We start from the raw sequence: 16,937 nt of genomic DNA on the forward strand, positions 1-16,937 counted from the left end.
ATAATGCCTCTGTTGGTTTTTATACACACACATTTCTCAACACCTACATACAAATCACTCTGACATCCATACCAACACACCCACACAATTTTAGCTGCATAATTTATTCAACTGGCCCGCAGTGCTCTGTAATACAGAAAATAGGAAAAAAGCATGTATTTGCTCCATAGGCTTAACATGAGAAAAATGGTGCCATCTGGTGGAAAATATTAACAATTTACATTTTGAAGACAATTTAACTCTGGAATGAAAGCACAATATCATAGATTTTATGCTTTAATGGCACTGCGATCAAATATTGCCGTATTAATGGGTTTCATTGGGGACATTTTTGTCTTGAAGGTCCTGCGTGTAACTAGTGTACACAGTGTATTATAGATGTGTTTTAGGAACTGAGGTTGAAATATCAAAATTCTCCCCAAAATACACGCATTTGGCTAAATGTATGCCGTTGGCATTAACACAGCCAAAATGATCGAAAAAACAAAACAAAAAAATGAAAGTTAAAAATGTCCCGATGGTCGCACAAGGGTTAAATATCCCTAAAGTTTGACAATTGTTAAAAGTACAAATAGTCGATAAATGCGAAGATATAAAAGAGTTTAAAATGCTACTTTTGGCGGAAATTATGCTTCCATTGTAAATTTCTATAGGCGTCACAAACCAATGTTTCTGGCATTCTAAAACGTAACATGTTGTCATGACAACAGTGAATCAACTCGCCCCAGTGTTTGTTTCCGGGTTTTTTTTTGTCGGCCGAGTCTAGTGCGGCTGTCTGGAATTTCTTAAAGGTAAAACCAGCGGTTCGTCTGCAGACTCAAAACCTGCTCTGATGACAGTCCACCATTAGTCTCGGCATTCCCGAACAGTGGGAAGGATCGAATGATCATTATGAAAATCCTCTATTAGTGCCTGACGGAAATACTTCAACAGGTAAGATATTTTCCTCGATAAAAAGGGGCAATCCGCTTCCATGTTTTAAAGGCCATACACTGTGTGGATCCGTTTCGCAGCGGCTGGCTAAAGTAAATAGTCCGAAACCTCTTTATTGAAATACAAATTCGCGGCGACGCATAACGCAAAGCGTCCGAAATCATCCCGCCTGAATTTGTTTTGCGGCGAATTTAATTTTGATTGACGCGAATGTTGCGCTTTCGAACGCCACGGGTTGTTTATTTATCAAACACCAATGCAACTTTCCCGGATAATCACATATTTATGACATTTCCACTGGTGTATCTTCAGGTTTGAACGAATAACATGTTTAACTGTGTCATGGTAAACTATAGTCAAGATAATTACCATTATTAGACAACTGTAACGCTACTTAACAAAAATAAGTCAATAATGTGCATAAATAAAGTGTCTGTCACTGTGCAGTGGCTGGTCAATGCCCTCTTGTTCTTTGGACCAGGCAATTTGATTTGCTGGGTCTACTGAGAAAGGAAACTTGATCAAAATTATTGTAATATTACCATCCTCGCAGTGGAAAACCAACACCTTAATTTCCAGCAACTGTGTGTTAACCATACATGCTGTTTGTACTAAGTGCAGATGCTATTTACACTGTGCAAATAATAATAAATGCTGTTTACACTAGATGTAAATAGCAACAAAAAGCATCTTCTTTGCACTCAGTGCAAATAGTGTTAGGTGCTATTTATGGCATGTGTAAATAGTAGGTAGATGCTATGCAGACCACAGGGCATAAAGTGGCACTTTTTGCACCTCTATTTAAATGCTAACATGCAGTATATGGGCAAGTTATTTAGAGTCCCACAGACACCCTACTCCTCTCACCCTAATCCTAGTACTAACCTTCCCTTACAAAAATTAACAGTGGTTTTACTACAATAACCATAGTATCACCATTGAATTTTGTAGTGAAATCATAGTAACCATAAAATTAACCATGGTCATAGTTACTACAACAGTACTATAGTAAAACCATGCTTACTAAAATAACACCATATCACTGTAGTAACACCATGGTTAATTGCATCAAAACTATAGATTCCGCCAAAACACTGGATTACTATAGTAAAACCATGGTTAACTTTTAAAAGGGTTAGTTTCCTGAAACTTTTGCAAAAGATGCAAAACAGATTGGGCAGAAGAGTGAGACAATAGCGTGAATCGAATTTGGGTTGGACGCAAAAACATATCCACACCACCTTTACACGCCACACCACGGCAGCGATACTATTGTGGCAGTTTATCATAAAGATCTGTGTCCACTATGTGCATGAGTATTCAACTAATCAAGTACTCGTTCTGAACCAGCGAGTCGAATGTTAAAAATGCTACACGAATATCGCAGATTGATTTTCCTTTCCGCATTTACCTGTCATGAGCAACATTGAATTATACTGTTCTTTCCCTCTGAATCTCATACCACATCTCGCAGTTACAATTGAGTCCACTGGGGGGGGGGGGCGCTTATGATGTGTCGTTGAGGTGTTGGATGAGAGAAGATTAAAAAAATTGAAAGCAAAGCCAAGTGTGGCAATACTTGTAATATTTTGATTCTTATTGAATTATTCTCTATTTGTAGTCAGTTCTTATTGGAGTCATGCAAACCAACGGAGGAGGATCTGCTTTTATGGTGGGAAAAAAATGCGAAGCAGTACAAGAAACTCTGAACACTAACAGAAGGCATTTTATTAAAGGCCAACTTTCAGACTATTGGGGTGCAATACTGTTGTGGCAGTTTGTCGTAAACATATGTGCTTCCTCCGGACTATTGGGGTGCAAATAGCTGCACTATTTGTTAGGTGCCATTTACACCTACGTGCAAATAGTCGATCCATTAAAGTAAATGTGCAGTAGGTAGCACACCTTTGTATCCACAATCTGTAAAAATGCCTAATAGCAAACAATATGAACATGATCACCCCAAATACTTTGAGTGATGAATCAAAATGACCAAAACAAGCTAATTTGTAACTCATCTTTTGCAGGAATGCAGTCGGCCACAGCAGACCAAGGCTATGGTGACTCAGCGGGTTCTTCCACCACTGGTTCAGTGGTGCAGGTGTGCTTCCCCAGTGTGCAGACCTCAGTGCTGGACAGCCTGAATCAACAGCGGGAGGAAGGCCATCTCTGCGACCTCTCCATCCATGTTCAGGGCCAGGTGTTTAAGGCCCACCGATGTGTGCTGGCTGCATCATCACCTTACTTTCACGACCAGGTATGTACTTCCTTCAAAATAATATTCCAAGTTTACTCAATGTTGACCACAAAAATTATTTCAACTTGTCCCTCCTTTTCTTAAAAAATAAAAAAGCTAAAATCTTGGTTCCAGTGAGGCAATGTAACTGAATGGGGCCAATAGATAACCACTAAAATACTCACTGTTTCAAAAGTATAGCAACAAGACGTAAACAATATGCATGTTTTACATGATTTTAGTGTGATAAAATCACTCACAAACTTAATTTTACTACTGCCATGACGACATAATGCCTAAAATCCTAAAACAGCCATAAAAATGCTGATTTAAATGACGTTACAGCTCAAATAGTACTCAAGATTGATAACAATAATGTAAACAGAACAGTTCTTTTATTTTTATCCCCTATTCTCCCAATTTGGAATGCCCAATTCCCACTGCTTAGTAGGTCCTTGTGGTGGTACGGTTACTCGCCTCAATCCGTGGCTCGTTGTGCATGACACTGCGGAGACTCCGCATGTGGAGGCTCATGCTACTCTCTGCGATCCACACACAACTTACCACGTGCCCCATTGAGAGCGAGAACTACTAATCGCGACCAAGAGGAGGTTACCCCATGTGACTCTACGCTCCCTAGCAACCGGGCCAATTTGGTTGCTTAGGAGACCTGGCTGGAGTCACTCAGCACACCCTGGATTTGAACTCGCGACTCCAGGGGTGGTAGTCAGCGTCAATACTCGCTGAGCTACCAAGGCCCCCAACAAACAGAACTGTTCTTAACATTTCTACAACATACTAAGTTACTGTGAACAACTTTGACTGAATAAGTATGTACTGTACAAAACATTAGGTTATGACATTTATTTACCTTGGAGCAAATGTAGGTGTTCCCACTGATTTTCATTTGGGAATGGGGCTGACACATTGTTTAATCAGTAACATGCACGTCTCAAGATTTATTTAAGATTGGCAAAACAATGTATAAACACAAATCAAAATCTTTTTCACAAGCTGTATTAAAAGTACATTTAAATAACATTATTTTTAGCCATATCACAGTCTTTGTTTCTGCACGCAAGGTACTGCTGAAGAACATGTCCACTGTCACCATCCCGGCTGTCATGGACCCCCTGGCCTTTGAGAGTGTCCTCAGTTGTGCTTACACTGGCCAGCTGCGAATGCTTCGTGAAGACATTGTTAACTACCTCACTGTTGGCAGTGTGCTTCAGATGTGGCACATTGTGGACAAATGCACTGAGCTTCTCAAAGAGGGCAGGGGAGGTCCAAGCGGACCTCAGGGAGCAGGAGCAAAGGAGAATGAGGGGCACGGCGGTTGTCCCAACAAGATTGCCCAAGCAGACAGAGGAGACACCCCTTCTACACCTCAACCTCCAAGCCGGCCTTCCTTGAGTGAGAGCCAGTCTCCCAGCAGCACCAATTACTTCAGTCCTAGAGAGGCAAACTTTGGAGGGAGCATGGCGACAACAGGAGCAGTAGGGGAGGATGCCGTACACTCCACTCCAAACTACTGTACCCCTTCTGGCGGGGAGGAGAGTTTTATGATGGAAGAGGATGAAGACGATGACGAGCTTTTGTTTCCCAGGAAAAGAGAGCGAGGAGGAGGCAGCAAGCGGAAGAACACAACCTCCGTCTCTGATCAAGAGGTTGGGGTGAGCGACAGTTTTGGAGTTTCATCTTATCAAGATGGAGATTCCTCGCCACCCCAAAAGCGTCCCTCATATAGTCAGCCGAGCATTATGCCAAGGAAACAGTGGGTCGTCGTTAAAACGGAGCACTCGAGAGATGATGACCTGATCGTGGTGTCAGGGGAGGAAGGAGGAGAAGATGAAGAGGAAAGAGAGATGGAGAAGGTAAGAGAGAGAGACAAGACATTCAACATCTCCAATGTTAGGACCCTCTCTGGACTTCGAGAAGATACTGAATCGGAGGCACAGGTGAGTCACTAGGTTTCCAGAAATTGGATATGCTTAACCCTGTTCACTCTTTTCACTATATTGAAAGTGAAAGAGGATGGGGGCTGTCAAACTTAAAAAAGAAAAAAAAGCACAATAAAAGCATCATAAAATTGATTTAAAAGATTTGTGCATTGTACCCCAAGTCTTATGAAGTCTTATGATATGATAGCTTTGTGTGAGGAACATACAGAAGGTAGTAGAGAATAGCAGCAATGTCTGAATCGTGAACGAATCATTCTTTTTAGTCAGATCTTCTCCAATAATTCCAATGATCCAGTTCATAACACTGCTTTTTTCTTTTTCTTCTTTTTTCTTGTTAAAGAATCAAACTGATTCGGTCCTCAAGTTCAACACAATAACCTGGTCTTTCTTTCTTCTAAATAAGAAAATCATATGTAGGGCTGGGTATCTATACAAATGATTAAATTCAATTACGATTCAGAAGCTCTCGATTCATTTTCGATATGAATTTGGTTTGATTCTGAATTAATTTGGGTATATTTCAGTTACAATTGCCATTTTGCTTACATATAAAAACTATTTGATTCTCAAGTCAATACCAGTTTTGATACCACAGCTAAATACTAACAAGACAAGTAAACAGTCAATACCGGTAGTAATATAAGAAGAAACAAACAAATTATAAGCCATAGAGCAAAGAAAAACAACAGAGTAAAGATACAAATGAGGAAAACAGTGCTTTAAATTGTAACAGCAGTATCAACTATTCAAGTAAATTTTCAAAAATGGAAAAAATCTCATGAAATTGAACAAAACTACTTAAAGGACTGGACTTCACTGTATGATTAGAATACATTAATACTTTTTAAAGCTACTAAAGTTATTCAGCCAAGAGCAGTGGATGGTTTTCTTGTTACCATTGATTGATAGATTTAAGCCCCGGTCACACTACACTTTGCGCTCCATTTACCCTCATTCATACGCATCCAAACATGGGAGACTGGAAACGCATGCTCATGCAAAGAAATTTCATAGTTTACTTTGTACAAAAGTTCAAGTGTGGTGAATTCTGGCCTGCAAATCTGGATGACGAAAAGATGTGCGACCAATAGAAGATCGAAACGTCACACCCAAACCTCTTGGCTCAAATAAAAGAATAGATATTTCTTAGCTGCGTGTTGTTTTTATTATTGCAGGAAAGTGAGTAGACAGCATTTTTTTTGTTTTTTTATCATTTGTTTTGTGTTTTATTTATTAAAACCAGAAGCACTCGCACATGACGACATATTCTAATCTGTTGCATTGTTTGAAAACATTTTGCATGCTCAAAGACTAGTGTGATCGCCCCTTAAAGGGATAGTTCACCCAAAAATGAAAATTCTCTCATTATTTATGCACCCTCATGATATCCCAGGTGTGTGACTTTCTTACTTCACCAGAACACATTTGAAGAAATATATCTTAGCTCAGTAGGTCCTTAAAATGCAAGTGAATGGCAATGTCTGTGATTTTGGAGCTTCAAAAGAGAAAGTCAGCATAAATGTCATTGATACGACTCCAGCGGTTAAATTAATGTCTTCTAAAGTGACACGATTGTTTTTGGTGTTTTCAACCGAGTGGAGAACGTGAGATTACATCTGTATCCGTGGCAACACAAATACATCACACGAGAGACCACTTGGACTCCACCCTCTTGTGAAGTGTTGGATTATAAGTACTTCTATTTATCTTTTTTCACACCAGAAGTGATCGTGTCGCTTTAGAGACATTAGTTTAACTGCTGGAGTCTGATGATGTTAATGCTGACAGTCTGTTATTTTTGGAGCTTCAAAAGAGAAATCTCCATTCACTTGCATTTTAAGGACCTACTGAGCTAAGATATTTTTTGATTTTTCTTCAAATGTGTTCTGGTGAAGAAAGAAAGTCATAAACGCCTGGGATATCATGAGGGTGAGTAAATAAGGAGAGAATTTTCATTTTGAGGTGAACTGTCACTTTAATGCAAACAACATGCTGGACAGCGGCAAGTCTGTTAGGCAGCCTTTACACTTAATGTCTGATAATTTGGTACAAATCCACTTTTTTTCTCACTGTTTATGTTCACAAAAGACATAAATGACTGTGTTTACATTTATAACTCACAAAGACAACCATTTTTTATAGAGGACTACTGAGGTAGTGGAAAAGGCTGATAACTGATTAATCGTCAGAAAGTTTTAAACTTGATTTAAATAATGTAAAAAAAAAAATGCTTTAAAAAAAAGTATTTCACTTATTATGATGGGCAAAGACATCGAGGCTACAATTTTACAAAATAAATAAAATCCCAGATGCAGTTTATTGTTCAACCAAAATCCCAATAATAACGTGAATAAAATTAAAATTTGATGCATAACACGAGACTTAACTATAAACAAGCCCGAAATATCTTATTTTGAATTGATGGTGACTTGGCTCCATCACAGTGCTTTAAATTTAAGTATTTACCAAATGAAGCTTTCATAGCCCATATATTAATCTTTATTATTATTATTTACAAGAAATTATGTTGGGAAATATGTTGTACTGGATGTCGTGATGGGGCACATTTTCATATAGGTTTATTTTTCTTTGCATGCCCTAGCTTCAATTTAGAACATTTGGTTATCTAATAAAAATAACAAAATATGCATTGAAGTGAGGATAAAAATATGGGTAAATATTGTCAATGATTAAGGATTTAGAAATGGCAAATTCCCATGTGATTGTTTTTATTTCACCTCCAGAGGTTGCTGTTAAACTGTGCAACCATTGTATAGTAAAACAAATATATATATATATATATATATATATATATATATATATATATATATATATATATATATATATATATATATATAAATATTAGTTCCAAAAAGCATCTATCGGCTCCGATCAATCGGTAAAACCGATACATCGGTCTACCTCTAGTATTTTACCATTTAGATTACCACAACTCCTCGAGCGCTCTCAGAGCACACACATACATTTGAGTACCCTTGGCATAGATTAAAAGATCGATCTTATGATTTTAAGCATCAATTTCTGAATTATTTGTAAATCTTTCAGATCTAGTCATATGGGTTTGAAACAATATGAGAGTTTTAACAAACTTTTTAATTAAAGTTTTTTATTTCCCGTCGTAGGTTGACTATTGCCAGTCCTCGGAAGACTACCTCAAGTTTGAGAGGGGTTTGATGGACCAGACGTCCTCTCAACACCCTCCAGAGAATCCCGTTCAGTATACTAGCAGGGCCGTTTCCACCTTACTTGGCTCAGTCCAGTCCACGGCTTCGAGAGCTCAGATTTTCCCTCTGGATATGCAAGGAAACCAGATTCTTTTGTACAATCAGTCCGCCCTAGAATCTACATCACCAATAGGGCTTGCAGGTGGTATGTCTGGTGTTTCTTTAAAAGGAAGCCTGGAGCACGGAGCAGTCCATTTCCCCGCCCAAGGGGCTCTTAATAGTGGGATAGATGGATTAGATGGTGGGGCTGGCGGTTCCAGTAAGGTCTTCATGTGTCATTGTGGGAAAACATTTTCACACAAGAGCATGCGGGACCGCCACATCAACATGCACCTGGACCTGCGGCCCTTCAACTGCCCCATCTGTGCCAAGAAGTTCAAGATGAAGCATCACCTAACGGAACACATGAAGACCCACACTGGTCTGAAACCCTACGACTGCCATGGCTGCGGGAAGAAGTTCATGTGGCGCGACAGCTTCATGAGGCATCGCTCGCACTGTGAGAGACGCAACAGGGGCGCTGGCAGTGCCAACAGGAGAGTGGGGTCAGAAGGGTCTGTCATTTCTCCACCACATCACATGAAGCTCCATCCCTCAGGCAATGAGTCCAGTCAAGGTAGTGTTGGCGCACAAAGTGGGATCCCTGTTATGTCTCCGCAACATTCGATTAGCAGCAGTGGGGTTTCATGTCTCAATATGGCAGCACCTGGGCCTCTTCTTGGAATCAGCTCTCAGACTGGGGTGCACGGCCTTAGTTCTGGAATTTTGGGGATGAGTGGCAGCCATAGCGGCTGTGTGGAGGAAGTCTGTGAGGATAATGTTGATGAAAGCAGTGTCACATAGGCTGTTAAAAGAATTCCGCCTATGTACAAGTTAATCTGGATGGACAGCATTTGTGGCATAATGTTGAATACCACAAAAATAATTCAGAGGCGTCCCTCATTTATAAAAAAAAAAAAAAAAAAAAAAGCAAAAATGAAGTTATAGTAAGGCACTTTCAATGGAAATGAAAGGGGGCAGACGGTAAATGTAAAAATACACAGTTTCAAAAGTATGGGCACAGAACAAACATTATATGCGTAAAAATAAGTTTAGTGTGATAAATCAGGGGTTTACCAGATCACAAGGTTTGTTGTTATATTGTCATGGCAACACATTAATATTGTTAAAAAAGTGCTATTCTATATAACTTTACACAGATAAGGTTTGTAAGTGATTTTATTGCGCTAAAACCATGTTAACACAAATAATGTTAATATCTTTTGGCTATACCTTTGAAACAGTGAATATTTTAATGTTTATCGACTGGCCCCATTCACTTCTATTGTATGTGCCTCACTGTAACTGCAATTTTTGCTTTTATAATAAATGAGGGACTAGTTGGAGGTATTTTTGTGGTAATCAACACTAGTGTTGTCAAAAGTACCGGTACTTCGGTACTAAAATAAAAAAGATGTCACGAAACCAGTGTTTACGCAGTACTGGTAATACTGAGCACCGACTCAGACACACAGCTGCTTTTAAATGCTCACACGCTTATTTGAGCATGTGCTCTGTTACTCCTTTTACACTGAAATGCACAATTAATCAAATTAAAATCGTGATATGTCCTAGTGTGATTATTAAAATGCAAAATGCTGCAATCTTGGTCTGCATTCGAGCTGCATAAGCTTTAATTTAATGTGTGAAGCAGACTGCTCATACACAGGGAACTCCATTGACATTGAGAACCATTTGCAGCATGAGATAAAAATAAAAAAAACTGAGCACTCATCCTCTGTGAAGCACATGTATACTATATATTTGTATAATTAAATCACAGCATTTGTGCTTTAATGATCACACTGGGCCATGTAGCAAACTGTTTATCCATCATAAAAAGAAAGTGACGCTTCTGTCAAACCAAACGTCAAAATAAAAACATGACACAAAGTAAAAGCTAAATGCCTGAAATCAACAAAATTAAAACAACTGTATTGTAAATATTTATTATAGTAATATTAATAATACTAAATAATAATGAAAATAATAATTTAACAATATAATACAAACAAGAGTGCTATTGTACTGAATAAAATGGTTAAAATGCATTGGTGTGTTGAAAATTAATTGTTCTGTTTTTTACTTGTTAAAATTTTTAAGAATTTTATTAGACAACATTTACATGATGAAATGAATCTTTAAAACATGGAATTCTAGAACATTAATAAAAAAAGGGGGAAAAAATTAAAGCAAAATTAAAGGAAAAATGTATTATTTTATTTACATTTAAATTTCACTTTAAATAGGCTAAAGTAATGTGTTCAAGAGCATATTAGCATATTTTTGCTGTGGTATCGAAATTGGTATGGAGATCTGTGAAATTTCCCTGGTATCTGTACTAACTACTGAAATTTTGGTATCGCGACAACACTAGTCAACATTATGCCACAAATGCTGTCCATTGAGCCTAACTTTTATTGAACCTGGAATATTCCTTAAAGCTGCAGCATTTCAGTCTAAGACCACCTTCTCTTCAAAACAAGGACACTCTTGTGACTTTTATCAGTTTCAAAGGGACCACATGCCCAATTGTTTGATTCTTTACCTCGTCTCATGTGGTGATTGGAAATAATAACAATTACCAAGTGCCCATTGCTAGCTCACCTCTGTTTGTTATTCTTAAAGATCTTTAAGATCAGTGAAACCTTATTCTTGTCAGGAATAAGGTCAATCACTGTCACATACAAGCTGCCTCACTAGCACAGAACATTTGTTCACTGTCGCTCTAAAGTGCCATACCGTTAATGTACGATTTAGATGTACAGTGTACATTACTGTAACTCATCTAGTCTGCCCTTGATGTAAAGTTTTATAGTAATCACATAACTATATACAGTATATTTCCCCATGAAAGTTAATGTATTGATTTTATAAAGGGATAGTTCAACCAAAAATGACAATAATGTCATCAATGAATTACTGTCATGTTGTTTAAAACCCCCTAAAACTTTTAAATGCTTATAAGCCTATGTGCTTTTGTGTTCCACAGAAGACAGAAAGTCATAGTCAGGCTTAGACAACATGATTGTAAGTTAACAGTGACTACATTTTTATATTTTTGTGAACTATCCTTTTAAATAACAGGTATGTAGCTTCCTCTGCACTTTGGGGTCTTCATTGCTTGGATGCAGAGCAGTGCAGGGTTTTGTTGGTGGTTGGATTGCTGAGTTAATCAACTAATGGTCCTTTTAACATTTCTCTGTATGTACTTTTACATAACTATCAGGAGAGTTGCTTGGAGCTCTGGAAGGACATTTGTGTTGTGGGATCTTCACACAATAGACACAAGATTAATGAAAAACAGGCCTGGTCAAGACGAGTTTAGACCCTCAACACAAGCCCCTAGCATCCAGCTTCTGAAATCCTGCCGTATTTTAGATGTAGCCTACAGCTTACCAGTCGCAATAGTTTACAGAAGTTTTCCTTCCATGAAGGCTACCGAGAAATCATTTGTCATGTTTTTATAAAGGTAACGAATAGATCTAAAGCTTGAATAAAGTATTCAAATGACACGTGAAATTGGAGTGAATGTGTGAAACTGAGTTAGCTGCCAGTTAAAGGGATAATTCACCGAAACAATCTATTTGTTTCTTTTTTGGGTAGATGCAGCATCACGCAAGAACAGAAGTTCTCGGTTACCAGTGTTATTGTAAAAATAGGTTATTTACAGTCAGTCATGATTAATTTATGATGAATATGTTGACCATAAAAACCAGATACCTCAAACTTTAACACAAATATTCAGTATCTTAGGAGAAATAAACAGGCATCTAAAGAGTGTGGACAAGAATGAATCACACACATTCCTTGGACTTCAATATCAAACATATTTTAGATTATGGAGAAAAGCTGAAGTGAGAAAAAATGCAGTTAAGAACATGTAAAATATTATTTAAAATGTTCATGACCAGCAGGTAAAAGCATCCAAGCTTGCTTATGGAGTAATCTGGTTAGACATATCTGTATTTTATACTTATAGAAATTGTGTTTCATCAACAATTGTGATGAATCTGAACTTCTAGAGAACATATAAACTGAATTACACAAACTATTGTGTAAATATATGATAGGCAGTAACACAATAAGCAGATTTCATGTTGTCTGATATCAGTGGAGTACATCAATGATTTCATAAGATTCTTCATTTAAAATAAGAAATAAAGTGACTTGTGCACACATTTTTACTCATTCATGTCTGATTATTGGTTATATTAATCAGTTTTTCCGATTCACTCCTTTTCCCATACTGAGAAGTGATTGTTTTAATTGACATTTTTTGTTTGTTTGTTAAAAAAAAGAGTTGGGATGTCTTCCAGTCTGTTGGTTTAAAAATGAGTGCGTTTAGAAGTACGATTTTAACCCAATTATGCTTAATGAGCCAACAAGTAAGGTCATAAACCCTCAGATACAAGCATTTATATTGATGAAAAAGTTTTTTTCTTCTTGAAAGCCACTTATAAAATGTATGGTTTTAATGTATTTGTTGGCTTGAATTTTTGTAGGGGTTGGTTTTTAGACAGTAAGTGAAATTTCTGAATTCTCAACACAATTCAACATAAAAAGTAGATAATTTATTTCAAGTAGTAAAGTTAAATTCATGAACACATAAGAAATGTGACTAATAAGAACTATTGATATTGATATACAGTGCATTCAGAAAGTATTCAGACCCCTTTAGCTTTGCGCTAAAATGCTTTATTGTTTTTTTCACATCAATCTACACTCCATACCCCGTAATGACAAAGCAATAACCAGATTTTTGATAACATTGCAAATTTATTAAAAAGAAAAAACTGAAATATCACATTGACATAAGTATTCAGACCCTTTGCTATGACACTTGAAATTTAGCTCAGGTGCATCCCATTTCTCTGGATCATCTTTGAGATGTTTCTACGCTTTGGAGTCCACCTGTGGCAAATTCAATTGATTGGACATGATTTGGAAAGCCACACACCTGTCTATATAAGGTCTTACAGCTGAAAATGCATATCAGAGCAAAAACCAAACCATGAGGTCAAAGGAACTGCCTGCAGAGCTCAGAGACAGGATTGTGTTGAGGCACAGATCTGGGGAAGGCTACAAAAATATTTAGGCTGCATTGAAGATTCCCAAGAGCACAGTGGCCTCCATAATTTGTAAATGGAAGAAGTTTGGTACAACCAGGACACTTCCTAGAGCTGGCCGCCTGGCCAAACTGAGCAATCGGGGGAGAAGGGCCTTGGTAAGAAAGGTGACCAAGAACCCGATGGTCACCCTGGTTGAGCTCCAGATATCATGTGTGGAGATGGGAGAAACCTGCAGAAGGACAACCATCACTGCGACACTCCACCGATCTGGGCTTTATGGCAGAGTGGCCAGACGGAAGCCTGTCCTCAGTGCAAGACACATGGAAGCCTGCTTGGAATGTGCAGAAAAAGCACCTAAAGGACTCTCAGACTGTGAAAAAACAAATTATCTGGTCTGATGAAACGAAGATTAAACTGTTTGGCCTCAATTCCAAGCGTCATATCTGGAGGAAACCAGCCCCTTCTCATCACCTGCACAATACCATCCCAACAGTGAAGCATGGTGGTGGTAGCATCATGCTGTGGGGGTGTTTTTCAGTGACAGGGACTGGGGGACTGGTCAGGGTTGAAAGACTTAAAGCTGTAATCGCTGCCAAAGGTGTTTCAACTTAAGAGTTAAGGGTCTGAATATTTATATCAGTGTGATATTTCAGTTTTTTTTTATTTTTATAAATTTGCAAAGTTATCACAAATCTGGTCATTATGGGGTATGGAGTGCAGATTGATGTAAAAAAAAAATTTAAAGCATTTTAGAATAAGGCTGCAACATAACAAAATGTGACAAAAATGAAAGCATCTGAATACTTTCTGAATGCACTGTATTTGCTGTTATAATCAAATTAATATAAAAATACCAATCCTATATTTAATGTAGGTAGACTGAGTACATTTGTCACTTTTTCCCTTTTTGCTATACTGCTCAAATACTGACCAAGACAAAACATGCCTTTTTTCACATGCGATTCTTGTATCTGTCTACCAGCAAAATAAATATAAAAAAACGTAACCTAGTTTCTATTTTCTACAGTAAGCGTGTGAAGACAAGCATTTGTTACAGCTGTCATCGTGGATGCTGTTGTAACACTACCCTGGGACAGTTGTAACACATTTGTAATGTGCAAAATAAGGCATTAGGCTTACAGTTTAAAAACTCAAGTGAAATACAGGTGCATCTCAATAAATTAGAATGTCGTGGAAAAGTTCAATTATTTCAGTAATTCAACTCAAATTGTGAAACTCGTGTATTAAATAAATTCAATGCACACAGACTGAAGTAGTTTAAGTCTTTGGTTCTTTTAATTGTGATGATTTTGGCTCACATTTAACAAAAACCCACCAATTCACTCTCTCAAAAAATTAGAATACATCATAAGACCAATAAAAAAAACATTTTTCGTGAATTGTTGGCCTTCTGGAAAGTATGTTCATTTACTGTATATGTACTCAATACTTGGTAGGGGCTCCTTTTGCTTTAATTACTGCCTCAATTCGGAGTGGCATGGAGGTGATCAGTTTGTGGCACTGCTGAGGTGGTATGGAAGCCCAGGTTTCTTTGACAGTGGCCTTCAGCTCATCTGCATTTTTTGGTCTCTTGTTTCTCATTTTCCTCTTGACAATACCCCATAGATTCTCTATGGGATTCAGGTCTGGTGAGTTTGCTGGCCAGTCAAGCACACCAACACCATGGTCATTTAACCAACTTTTGGTGCTTTTGGCAGTGTGGGCAGGTGCCAAATCCTGCTGGAAAATGAAATCAGCATCTTTAAAAAGCTGGTCAGCAGAAGGAAGCATGAAGTGCTCCAAAATGTCTTGGTAAATGGGTGCAGTGACTTTGGTTTTCAAAAAACAAAATGGACCAACACCAGCAGATGACATTGCACCCCAAATCATCACAGGCTGTGGAAACTTAACACTGGACTTCAAGCAACTTGGGCTATGAGCTTCTCCACCCTTCCTCCAGACTCTAGGACCTTGGTTTCCAAATGAAATACAAAACTTGCTCTCATCTGAAAAGAGGACTTTGGACCACTGGGCAACAGTCCAGTTCTTCTTCTCCTTAGCCCAGGTAAGACGCCTCTGACGTTGTCTGTGGTTCAGGAGTGGCTTAACAAGAGGAATACAACAACTGTAGCCAAATTCCTTGACATGTCTGTGTCTTGATGCCTTGACCCCAGCCTCAGTCCATTCCTTGTGAAGTTCACCCAAATTCTTGAATCGATTTTGCTGGACAATCATAAGGCTGCGGTTCTCTCGGTTGGTTGTGCATCTTTTTCTTCAACACTTTTTCCTTCCACTCAACTTTCTGTTAACATGCTTGGATACAGCACTCTGTGAACAGCCAGCTTCTTTGGCAGTGAATGTTTGTGGCTTACCCTCCTTGTGAAGGGTGTCAATGATTGTCTTCTGGACAACTGTCAGATCAGCAGTCTTCCCCATGATTGTGTAGCCTAGTGAACCAAACTGAGAGACCATTTTGAAGGCTCAGGAAACCTTTGCAGGTGTTTTGAGTTGATTAGCTGATTGGCATGTCAAAATATTCTAATTTTTTGAGATAGTGAATTGGTGGGTTTTTGTTAAATGTGAGCCAAAATCATCACAATTAAAAGAACCAAAGACTTAAACTACTTCAGTCTGTGTGCATTGAATTTATTTAATACATGAGTTTCACAATTTGAGTTGAATTACTGAAATAAATGAACTTTTCCACGACATTCTAATTTATTGAGATGCACCTGTATATTGACACATTTTATACTCTGTTTTAAAATATTTCTAATGCTTGCATATGTACCATTTCTAACACATCAGCTGGAAATCCTCTCTTGGTTTTCCTATCCCTGAAAGGAGGCATCCTGTGACATGTACACACATGCATGCAAACAAAATCTATCTGTAAGGGAGTGTCTGTCTGTTAGATGTCCATCTATTTGTCTTGCTTACCTAAACTTAATAACAGAAATAAAACTAACAAAACTCAAGAAGGAGCATTAGAAACCATGTTTCTTATGTAGTGGGTACAGTTGAAACTGTGTTAAATCTGTCCCCCACAAGTTTGGTTTCACAGTCAGACAGGAATAATGATTTCTTCACAATTAAAGAAAAGAAAAGAAAATGACTTTCTCTTTTGAACAGATTTTCTCTAATAATTTCCCAATAATGTGGATTACATCCTTCAAGTTTCCCACACAGTGAGAGGATGCTAATGTGAATGTGCACACTGAAAATGACAGTTTGAACTTGTATGAGAAGGGAAATATTCACAGTGTTACAACTACTCAGTCTATACTATATTTTACATACAGGGATCCAAACTCATGAGGTGAAGGTAAAAAAGCAGGTGTATATTTTCATTTGATTTGTGTATATATACATATATATATATATATATATATATATATATATATACACACACACACACACACACACACACACACGTGTTTAAGCTTAAAGT

At 37.9% G+C, this 16,937-nt stretch overlaps 1 protein-coding gene across 2 annotated transcripts; it reads left to right on the forward strand.

The window, feature by feature from the left end:
• The first annotated feature begins 773 nt into the window (after positions 1–773).
• Positions 774–14,643, forward strand: LOC127421086 (zinc finger and BTB domain-containing protein 22-like). 2 transcript variants are annotated; one of them, XM_051663835.1, is made up of 4 exons: positions 774–933; positions 2,961–3,190; positions 4,252–5,127; positions 8,274–14,643. In XM_051663835.1, exons 2-4 carry the CDS (start codon positions 2,963–2,965, stop codon positions 9,216–9,218), a joined length of 2,049 nt encoding a protein of 682 aa, XP_051519795.1. In that variant the 5' UTR covers positions 774–933; positions 2,961–2,962; the 3' UTR covers positions 9,219–14,643. The 2 variants fall into 2 exon arrangements, with proteins under 2 accessions (XP_051519795.1, XP_051519797.1); XM_051663837.1 differs by having other exon boundaries at positions 4,252–5,043.
• Positions 14,644–16,937: the final 2,294 nt, after the last annotated feature.

This window comes from Myxocyprinus asiaticus, chromosome 30 (assembly GCF_019703515.2).
Source record: "Myxocyprinus asiaticus isolate MX2 ecotype Aquarium Trade chromosome 30, UBuf_Myxa_2, whole genome shotgun sequence".
Taxonomy (NCBI): domain Eukaryota; kingdom Metazoa; phylum Chordata; class Actinopteri; order Cypriniformes; family Catostomidae; genus Myxocyprinus; species Myxocyprinus asiaticus.